Below are 11,366 nucleotides of genomic sequence, written 5' to 3' on the forward strand. Positions count from 1 at the left end.
AGCCTACACTCTCGGATATTTTTGTACATTAAAGGATCAACCAAATATTGTTTTATTTGCTGATGACAGGCTTCGGTTAGTGGATACACTTCAATGCAGTGTGTTGTGTAAGCTATGTGCCCTCGGGTTTAGTCTCCCCTTTAGCCCACTCCTTGTTTTAACAGGCGATGTGACTACTCCAGGCTATGCACGGACATATCCAGAGGCATAGCGAGTTTTTATCTACCTCTGAACATATCTAGAAAGTATCCGGCTATAGGCTATATGATTCAACAAATGACCAACTGAGTCCACCATGCTGTCAATATCTGGGTGTGTGTGCTTCATCAGCGTTTTAACAGCTGTCTCTGGTGAGTAACCTCGCCGTGAATTGAAAGTTAGGTAAGAAAAGTAAACCAAGTGTGTAGAAGGATGTAGCCTAGGCTATTTGATCATAGCATATAGTCAGATGACTCATCAAAACAACCCCAAAATGGCAAATATAGGCCTGCTGACGTAATTTTGTTGTTGAAATGATATTGCTGCTGCCTACCTTACACTGACAGACTTTACAAGATTTGGGAAAGATTCTTGAAAGATTCTAGTCTTTTAACCTAAAGCTTGAATGAGGGGCTAGTTAAAAGACTACAATCTTTCAAGCAAAGGTGGAAAACTCCAGCTTCAGTGAGTAAAAGTCTTACCACATGTCTGTGCCATTCATTTAAACCAGCTGATTCTAATTAGCACAACTCTTCAGCTAGATAGAGCAGCTAATTGATGAGATCACCTGTGCTAAGTGCACAGGTAGAAAAAAAGTCGGACTTTTACTCACTGAAGCTGGAGTTTTCCACCTCTGCATTCAAGAATCTTTCCCAATCCTGTCAAAGTCTGTCAGAATCAGAAAAACAGCTTTATTGGCCATGGTTTGCGTAAACAAACAGAATTTGACTCCGGTTAAACTTTGCACTCAACAATAACATGGAAAAACGTTAAGAATAGAATAAGGGCAGTTAGGCTATGTGTAAGAATAAATACAGTATGTAGTAGGCTACATTTTCAAACAAATAAGTGCTATGTGGGATAGGGTAGCTAGGCCTAATGCAATTGTCCGGAGGGGGAGTGCGACCTTGTTGTCCCTGTCAAGGTTGCCATGATCGTGGACACCCCATCAGGCCCAGGCAAAACGCAGGATGCAATATAAGCCTGAATAGTGCAGTATCAGCAGTATAGACTGAGGTTTAAGATATATAAATATAGTGCAAGGCAGTTCAGTGCAATGATAATGTGTATTAATAATAACTGTAATATTGAAGTGATATGAGGTAGATGAGCAGACAGGTTGATTGACTTGTTTGTTGTAAGGGTGGGTGCTATTTCCTTAAGATAGGCTTTAGTCTAGCTACAGTACTGTTCGATTGGTAACCTATTTCTTCTCAAACCTGATCAGGTCATTCAATATCACTATTCCTTTGAGGCTATGTGGTAAGTTAGAGGGGTATGAAAAATGCAGCGTAAAAGCAAGCAGACATCATCACTAATGCGTTTTTTCCTCCAGGTGAACTTCGTTTTGCATCGTATTATGGTGACCATATGGTTCTACATAAGGCCCCAGAGAGAGCTGTGGTATGGGGCTATGGGACACACAACACGACTGTTGTAGTCAGTCTGTCTGGGCTGTCCAGCAGAAACACTTACAGGAGTACCGTTAGAGACGGTGAGTAGCCTTGTCGCTCTGTCCCCCATCCACCAAGGTTCATGGCCAGCAGGTGAGACTAAACAGTAAACCAGCGCTGGATGTTTAGGCTGCAAACAGGGCTAGTAGTCAGGGGGCCTATGTGGTTTCCGTGGAACTGAAATGTTAATTTTTGGAGAGTGGGACTGTCTTCAGTGTCTACAGGTGAATAGGGTAAAAATGTAACTAGCAGATATCAGTATGAAACTTCCCCAGTTGATTACTTACATTAACATAAGAAAAAACTGTATGACAAGTTTTCTGTAATTTAATGTTTAAATATACAAATCAGGCACTATCAAATTAGATATGCTAATTTGCATGTACATTTTAAAACACAACACTTTGGATAAAGAGCTTTGGATAAAGACAGGTTAAAATGATTCTTTTCATTGTGTTAACATATTAGATGGGAGAAAAATTACAGAGGGATTTATGGATATCTACTTCTGTTGTCCTGTAAATCAGAATATACTGTCAAAAAATCGTTTTTTGCCATGCTTTTAAGAACAAAATGTCATATATATCAGGTTAGGAATAATATATCAACAAACACCTTTGTAAAGATCTGTGAAAATATCATCGTGAAATAGCATCATAATTTAATGTAGTAACATGACATTTATCTTGTTTAAACATGCAAAATATCTTGTTATAACAAGAAACTTTCACGCTATTACTTGATACTGCTTTTATTTATTTTGTATTATTTTTTTTTGTGTGTGACAGCATTGCGCAACCGTAGAAAGCTGCACACCTGCCTTCTGTCGACAACCTTTGGGTCCGATCACAAACTAGCTTATCCAAGATGCACCGGATCGTTGGTCTGATTGGTTGAAGGACCATCCAAGCCTACGGAGTCATTTCAACAATGCCCATTGATCACGCCTCTTATTTAGTAGAAATAAAGTCCACTCCCCATACTAATGTTCAGTCTTAAAAGATTGAGCTTAGTCTGGTGATAGCCAGACTAAAACAGAGCCAGACTAAGCTCTAAGCCGAATATAGATGAATGGAAGGCCGTTCAGGAGCTCATTTGTTTCCAGTGGAGCGTTAGCTGTGTTGTAACTGCATCTTCTGTTATATTTAGCTTCTTACACATTCACTCCAACACTGAAGATATGGATTGCCCAATATTAATCATTTTAATGCACATTAGGCTGTAAATACATTAGGCTAAGCAGGTTCAAACACCTGGCTCTCTACCTGAAAAAATGAGCTCCTGAACAGACTTTCATGCATATTGAGCTTGGCACAGTAGGCACAGTATCTTATTGAATATTGTCAATGATATGCAATGTCCATAGTGTGTGTATAGAGCATTCCGGCTCTACCCAGCTGAAAGTACAAATAAAAAATGTACATCAACGGCATAGACTACGCATTTGGACAGTCCTTCAACCAATCAGACCAAAAATCTGGGTGCGCCAGTTTGTAATTGGTTCACGCAGATTTGTAAAGGCAGCAGGATAAAATGAGCTGCAGGGCGAAATCCATCCATGATCGGGCTGGGTGGGTTTACCCAATCTATCTGGCGATGCTAGAGGCACTCTCATGTCCCGTTTTACCTGCTGGTCCAGTATCACATATATCTTCACCTTTAGCTTCGCCTCTGTCATAATTCACTTAATTATACCTGTGTTTACTGCGCTACACTCAAAACGTATTATAGCGTTTCTCCCTTGACAGAAATAGGTGTCATGTTTGTGGGTTGTTGAAGTTTGGACTAACTGCTCAATTGCGTTCGAGAAACCACGTTATCTAAAATTACCCATGGTTACTAAACAAAGATTTAGCCTACAAAAATGGTCATACAGTACAAAAATATATTAGATTATATTTAAGTGTGAAAAAAACATTATTTTGGGCCAATTTCGAATATTTACATATTCTTTATAGGATACAGAACACAGCAATAGCAGTTGTAACGTGTTGTGATTAGTTGGCCTTAATTGACTAACATTAGAAAGGGAGTTAAATCAGTTGCCAGTTGTTCACTCAATTTAAATCCTGTCATCATAAGCGCAGTCACTGGCTGTGCTAAATCCATGTCATCGTATCAAGCCCAACAATTAGCATACATTTCAAGTATAATGAAATAAAGGCTGACATGTCAAACAAGTTGTTTTAAACTGTCAAATGTGTTCACATGACTGGACTGCAAGTGAAGTCTTTTAAAAAAGTCTTCATTGTGGGAGTTTGACATTGTTTCCTCCTTAGCAGGTATCTCAGCTGCTTTAAAGACCTTGTAAACCCAAAACCAGAGATTTGTCTAGAAACTTGTAAAGGTTATAAAACTATTCCTGGAAAAAAAGACTTTTGAGCAGTATGGTACTGAGTTGTGCAATGTGGACCATTAAACAGGACACAATTGTTTGTTTGTGTTGATGATGTGATTGGTTCCAGACTTGGCCTGACCCATATCCCCATAAGGGCCTCTGAATATACTGTACACGGCGACATGAGTACTTCACTTTCGTTGATCCGTTGTTTTTAATACGACCCCGCACACCACCGCTGATAGGTTGCAATTTAGAAATCCATTTTTAGAAAGCCATGTTTATCAGATGTTTATGGCAGTTAAATAGTTCTGTGCTGGCTTGAGTGGGCAAGTTACAGAAAGTGACCACGCACTCATGTCGGTGCCTGTTTACATTTGTTTTAGAATTCGTCTTGGGTGATCTAATCACAAGTTGTCTGCTGCTGACACATTGCTGTTTACATATGCAAGGTTACAGCTAGATGTTGCTGACAACGTCACAGTCATTAGAACTTCCATTTTCCAGGATTCATCAGAACGCAATAGCGTTTACATTACAATATGTAGTGATGAAATGGTTCTATTTTGTAGTCTATGTATCGCATACTGTACATGTACTGTTTAGGTAGTAAGTACCCAAGATGAAGTAACACACCGAATATAGTGTACGGTACATCAACTTTCCCAACTCTGATCTCCCTTCTAGGTGTATGGAGGGTGACCCTTGATCCTGTGAAGGCGGGAGGTCCTTACAACGTGAGCGCTGTGGAGAGTGGTGGGAGTGATGGCAAGGTCATGATCACAGACGTGATGTTTGGGGACGTGTGGCTGTGTGGGGGACAGAGCAACATGGACTTTACTGTTCATCAGGTCAGCAATGAGCAATGAGCAGCAATGAGTTCTGTTCAACAGTTCTGTTCAGAGCGGTTTAGAGTGGCCTGGAGATGTTTGCTGCACAAGAGGCTCAGAGCAACCTTGTACCCTGGGGTGTGTGTTTGAATGTGTGTGTGTGTGTGTGCTGGCTTTGGTGAGGGTGAAAGTATGTTGTAGTACGCTGACTACAAAAAGGTGTTGTTTTTTTTCATTCTCCCTAAAATATCACCAACAATCTGTCAACATGTGTCTTTGTTGCTAAATTAGATATATAACAGCTCAGCAGAGATGGCCCTGGCCTCAAAGTTCCCAGATGTGCGCCTCTTCCACGTTGCTCCGCAGACGAGTTTGGTTGAACTGATAGACTTGCCTGGAATCGCTGTGCCTTGGTCTGTGCCCACACCACGTAAGTGATGTATGCACCCAGATTACTGGTGGCTCTCCAGTCTGTGAAGTGTGTATGTGTGTGTGGGGGGAACTTGCACCACTCAGGAGAGATCGTTTTAAGGTTAATTTAAGATTTGATTGGATGACACCACACCCTTGGGCTGCTGCTGTGTTTTCATTTGGCTGTAGATGGAGTTAGTTTGTGGTCTGCCCCACTGACTGATCTCTTTGTGTGTCATGATTGTCATGTGTTTCTCTGGCCAAATGCTCCACTAAAAGTGGAAGTGTGAATAGCAAATGGCCTAAGAAGCAGTAGAGTAGACTAGCCTGGGTGTTCCCATACTGCCTTGCGCGGTGATTTCTTTCACACTGCTAAGGCAGTCTGGAAACTAATGCCCACATTTTCGCAGGATGTTGGCGACCAATCACAGAACGGGAGAAAGCAAGACCATGATGAGCAATGCACAGATGCATTTGATAGACATCCGTGGCGCCCAATGAACGGATCTGGGCATTTTTTCAAATACGAGAAAATGAACGTCTGGTTGCCAGACCACGTCTCATTTGAGAAGTGTTAGGCGCTAGCCAGGCTAAGAGTAGACTTTACTTTCAACAAACAACACATTGTTGACCAAAACCACAGCCCCATAGTGGACTTCACAGTATACCTACAATGAGGAAGTTAGGGTAATTTATATGATGGTTCTTACACACTGGCGAGGTCACGCCTTTCAAACGGAAGATTTGTCCTTATAAAATCGTACTGATCATTCATTCATTTGATCTTGAATTGTTCCTCATGATGTGAACAGCAGTCAGCAAGCGGCAAGGTCCATTCATCTTTGCTGCAGAAGACACATGGCCCTAGCTTTGGCAAGCTCCACACAGGTGCAATGAGTACACTCGGCAAGTCTCAGAAATTGAGGTGTGTGTGTGTATCTGTGTGTATCTGTCTGTGTCTATCTGTCTCTCTGTCTCTCTGTCTCTCTCTCTCTCTCTCTCTGTGTATGTGTGTATGACCCTTAGAATTACTCAGTGAATATTCTGCGGTCTGCTGGCTATTTGGACGCTACCTGTACCAGACCTTGCAGTACCCTATCGGCCTGGTAGAGTCATGCTGGGGAGGGACACCTGTGGAGGTGTGGTCCTCCAGCAGACCCCTCCAGAAATGTGGCATTCCCCAGGCACCAGAGAGGTAACAAACCCTGAATAATACAAAAGCTCAGCATCAACATCATTGCGTTTACATGGACTTAGGCATCCCAGTCATGAGGCTTATCCTGATCTTGATCATATCCATGATGTGGTGTTTACATGAACATGGAGAAACCTGGTTATTAATATCCCCGTATACATGATATTTGTTACCAACAATAACATTTTATTAGCACACATTATCCTGTTTTAATGCAATTGCGTTTGCCATTAGAGACCTGGATAAAGTGTACACACAATAGACCGGGACAAAGGCCTAGTCATTGTTCTGAAATTGGGATATTGATGAACTTACATGTGCAAACACAAAACCATTATTTTGACCCCTCGTTTTGTTTGTTTTTTTGCTGTTACTCTTTGTTGATAGTTACGTTGACTTCATGAATCCTTATGATGAGGATGAACCAATCCAGTTGGTTCAAAACTCAGTGGCGTGGAATGCCATGATCCACCCTCTGCTCAACATGACCATCACAGGTGCCATCTGGTATCAAGGTGAGGGCAGCAATGGTCAGCACCTGCATGACAGGAGTCCAGCACGGTCCTGTGGGAGACTTTACCATTGTGCACTGTAGATCTGCTCGTATTACAGTCATGCCAGATGCGATGTGTGCAGTATGTGATGAGCAAAATTGCAATTTAATTGAGGGAACTCAGAATGCAGTCAAGGCCTTGATTAATCTCAAAGGCTCCCTTTCCCCACACACATTAAGCCTAGTCCTAGACTAAATGAAAACTACAATGAAAATCTCCACTGCCTGGGTGTTCCCATGCTGCCTTGCGCGCGATTTGATTCACACTGCTAAGGCAGCCTGGAAACAACCGCCCTCATTTTTGCCTCAGATAGGGGACCAATCTCAGAACAGGGGGGAAAGCAAGACGATGGTGAGCTATACACAGACGCATTTGATAGACATCCGTGGCGCCCAATAAACGGATCTGTACGTTGAACATATAGCCATAAGATCAATGTCTATGTTAATGCATGTCCTTGTCCTTTCTTTCTTTTCTTCTAGAGAAATGTCGTCAAACTCCCCTTTATGTTCTAAATGTTCCTACTGTTAATACTTTTAACTGGGAAGAAATCTGGTATGAAATGAGGATAGCTATGGATACAGATGGAAAATCCTTGTGTTTTTCTTTTCTATTGTTACTTTCTTTCTTTCTTATCCCTTGTATCAGGAACCTGTAAATCATATAGCAAAAGAGAAAATGTATATAAAAAAAGAAATCCTACATTGTTTTGAAACCTCAATAGATAGAAGATAAAATTAAAAAAAGAAAGAAAGAAAAAGAAAAAAGCTTTATCCAGTGGACACAAAATAATGAAAATCCTTTCCCCCATCCTCCCGCTCTCCTTCCTAGGTGAGAGCAACGGTAACTACAATCGTGGTAAATACAACTGCACCTTCCCCGGCATGATCGATGACTGGAGGATGGCTTTCCACCAGGGCTCAGGGGGCCAGACTGCCCCAGACTTCCCCTTTGGATTTGTGCAGGTGAATGTAGACATTTTTTAATGGCAAGCATGCATTTCACATACGTACATGCACACTGTCACAGGCAGTTTTTATTACATGTCCTTCAGAAAACCTCCCTGTCTCCATACAGTATAGTTACATATAGCACCTTTCATATTCACCTTTCATGTACTCGATTTTCAGAAACGACTAAAATCTTAAATGTCTTATATGTGTTTTGCTTAAATAGAAGTATCTTTCATCACTCAAACCTGTGTAGTACAGATGTAGTACAGTACATGTAAAACACATCATAAATATCAGTATCAGAACATGAAACACCACTCACTATCCATAACTCATGTGACTCAGCACTTTTGTAACACTCCTGAGCCTGACTATGTAACTAGGGTCAGACTAAAGTGTGACCCTTCTCCCGGCTCCACTACCAGCTGTGCACCTATACGAGTACTGTACTGGATGGCTTCCCAGAGATCCGCTGGCATCAGACAGCTGACTTTGGCTACGTTCCTAATAAGCGCATGAAGCGGACCTTCATGGCCGTGGCCCTTGACTTAAATGATGCAGCTTCACCTTGGGGCGCGTAAGTATATGGACTACAGTAATTTCCTGTGTATTAAGCGTCATTGTGTATAAGTTGCATAAGCTGCCCGTGTTTTATGCAAGTTAAAAGAAACAAAACCACATTAATACAATATTGACCCCGTGTTTTAAGCTCATAGAAATTGTAAAAAATCAATGTATAAGCTGCGGATAATAGTTGCGAAATTATAATAGACATCCATTTTGTATTCATGGGTTTCATCAGGTCCCTCTCCACTGGTGTATAAATCAAGCACTTGAATTATGAATGCAGACTTCATGTGTTTGGTGCTTGATTGTGGAACCTGACCTGTGGAAAGGGTCCTGATGAAACCCATGAATAGGACAGCATTGCCATATCTTGCGCATAGTCAATTACATGCCTTCTAGATCAATGCTCAGTGTAGTGTATTCTGAGATTTTCAGGTAGATCCCATTTTTGAGGTGGATCCCAAACTGTCTTTTTACCATGTGACCCACTTTTCAAAAACAGAGAAGTCCCTCTCTGAGACTTAAACGTAAGATTGGAGTTGGCTGATATGTTGTCAGTACTCAAGCACCATGAGCTGCTTTACAGATTAATTTGAATATTTTCTTTCCTCTGACATGGTTCCCTGAAAGCATCCACCCACGCTTCAAACAGGACGTGGCCTACAGATTGACCCTTGGTGCACGGACGATTGCCTATGGTGAAAAGGGTATATCCTACCAGGGTCCCTTCCCAAGTTCTGTTCATGTTAATTGCACCTACCTAATACTCACTTACGATCAGAATGTCTTTGCCACCCCGGCCAAAGACACATTTGAGGTAAGTCTGTTCCACTTTTGGAAGTTGTTAGATTAGTCCATCACATGCACCTATAGATATAAACAGACCACTCTAGGACATGCATGAAAGGCGAAAGTGCTATGTAGGGTGAGATATTCAGATATTTCTCTGAGGCACACAAACCTGTCTGAGAGTAGAAATTGGGTGCAGATCCTTGTTGGGTTAAGAGACACTGTTGTTAGGGGGATGGCTAGCTCTTTGAGGGATATGAATTCTGTTTAGAACGGGGGTCTTCAACCTTTTTCAGCCCAAGGACCCCTTAGCTGTGAGAGAGACTGAGCATGGACCCCCACACCTGGCCCACCTCAAATCATTTGAACCGTCAGTCATGAGTGCCTGCATGCATACACGCACGCACGCGCGTGCGCGCACGCACACACACGAACGCATAGGGTGACCAGACGAAAACGAAGCTATTTAACTAAAACGCACAGGGGGAAAAGTGTTCCATAGGTTAGCAAAATGTTACAGGGATCACATTATCACATGCATGATTCATGGGTAGCCTACAATGTGTTATTCAAAAACGAATATGAAGCGATTTTCATTGAAAACAAAGACAACGAGCAGAAGGCCTCACAGGCCGTCACATAACTATGACAAATGTTATTTTTGGAAGAGAAAAATATGCTTCAGACGAAATATTTTCGCGGACCCTCTAGGAGTCGCGGACCCCGGTTGAATACCCCTGGTTTAGAATATGAAAGTGGCTGGTCTCGTAAGACTAGACAAGGAATATCGAGGAGGAAAAAAGTTAAGGTGTACCATGGCAATCAAAACAGACTGCATTCATCACTTAGCTGTCTTAGCAGATGTTATAACCAAGTGGTTTAACTGCGAACGTGGGTAAATGAACTAGTGGCAAACTAGAAAAAACAGCTACAGACCAGACTCTTTTGCTCCGAAGTTTTCCCTCTAACCACGAGTTTACCCAGTCAATAAACCACACACACTTGATCCCACCCCAGATACACACACACCCCTCACACATACTTTTCCTCTGTCTGTCTCTCTGGCTTAGGTGTGTTGTACCATGGAAAAGGTGCAGTGCAGTTCTGAGGATATCTTCTGGATCTCTGCCCCCATGGTGCCACAGGACCCCTCCACGGTGGCTGTGAGCCTGGGGGGCTGTGCGGCTGAGCATGTGGCCTCCCTGCGGTACGCCTGGAAGGACTGGCCCTGTGGCTTTAAGGCCTGCCCCGTCTACAGCGCTGACAGGGTCCTGCCTGCACCACCTTTCGTCCTGCACCGGTGGCCCTAGCAAGGAAGGGTCAACGGGCACAGGGGGGAGCAGCGGTAGCATTGACGCCTGACAGTCAGTCGGCCTGAGCTTGAATAATACCTCATACTGTGAGTCCATGGCGCTTTGGATAAAGGCAGCTGTCACTTCACTTTACTGTTACTTTGCTTATATTTTACAAATGGTTTACTAGTGTACTGTTTTGTTCTTCTTGTACCTGATCACCTTTGAATGCTGTTAGTTGACTGTTCTAAGGTCACATCTTGAACTTCCCCTTGGGGATCAATAAAGTATCTATCTATCTATCTACATACATACAGAGCTCGATAGTGTTATTTAATTAATAATTATGTTTTTAGCATTTTTGCTAAGGCATATAGCTGCAAAAATGATCAATTATGAATTGTGCGGTACACACAAAGTTTAGATGGTTTTAGTGTGAGAGTTGTGCTGAGGGTTGTGATTCACATTCAGCATGTATTCATCTTGATGAAATGGTGTTGCTAATAAAATTTGGCCAATGATTAAAGACATGCATGGTCCTTTATGAAACAGTAATGTTAAAACATTTTCCTGTCTGGCATATCGTTGATAAGTTAAACACTTATACATAAGATTCAAGATTTGTTATTGTCATTCCAAAAAGTGCAGTGTAGAACAAAATTGTGTTGTATAGGACCACCGTAAAAACAGGCATGAAAACACCATCAGCAGCTAGAAAAAATGCAGTTTTAAATAAACAGAAATATAAATAAGATAGCTAGCAATTAAAATATGAGAAATGTAGA

General features: G+C 41.9%; 1 protein-coding gene across 1 annotated transcript; it reads left to right on the plus strand.

The window, feature by feature from the left end:
* Window positions 1-43: 43 nt before the first annotated feature.
* LOC134100142 (sialate O-acetylesterase-like) lies at window positions 44-11,107 on the plus strand. Its single transcript, XM_062553213.1, has 10 exons — window positions 44-350; window positions 1,535-1,693; window positions 4,678-4,841; window positions 5,112-5,250; window positions 6,258-6,426; window positions 6,814-6,941; window positions 7,812-7,945; window positions 8,359-8,510; window positions 9,131-9,317; window positions 10,360-11,107. Exons 1-10 carry the CDS (start codon window positions 296-298, stop codon window positions 10,597-10,599), a joined length of 1,527 nt encoding a protein of 508 aa, XP_062409197.1. The 5' UTR covers window positions 44-295; the 3' UTR covers window positions 10,600-11,107.
* The last annotated feature ends 259 nt before the right edge of the window (window positions 11,108-11,366 follow it).

Source organism: Sardina pilchardus, chromosome 13, assembly GCF_963854185.1.
Source record: "Sardina pilchardus chromosome 13, fSarPil1.1, whole genome shotgun sequence".
Classification (NCBI taxonomy): Eukaryota; Metazoa; Chordata; class Actinopteri; order Clupeiformes; family Clupeidae; genus Sardina; species Sardina pilchardus.

Bases quoted from the DNA above. Each gene is read 5' to 3' on its own strand.
- LOC134100142 (XM_062553213.1), top strand. From the start codon at position 296: ATGCTGTCAATATCTGGGTGTGTGTGCTTCATCAGCGTTTTAACAGCT. The intron at 1,694-4,677 runs GTGAGTAGCCTT...TCTCCCTTCTAG, and splicing joins CAGGAGTACCGTTAGAGACG to GTGTATGGAGGGTGACCCTT. The intron at 7,946-8,358 runs GTGAATGTAGAC...CTCCACTACCAG, and splicing joins TCCCCTTTGGATTTGTGCAG to CTGTGCACCTATACGAGTAC.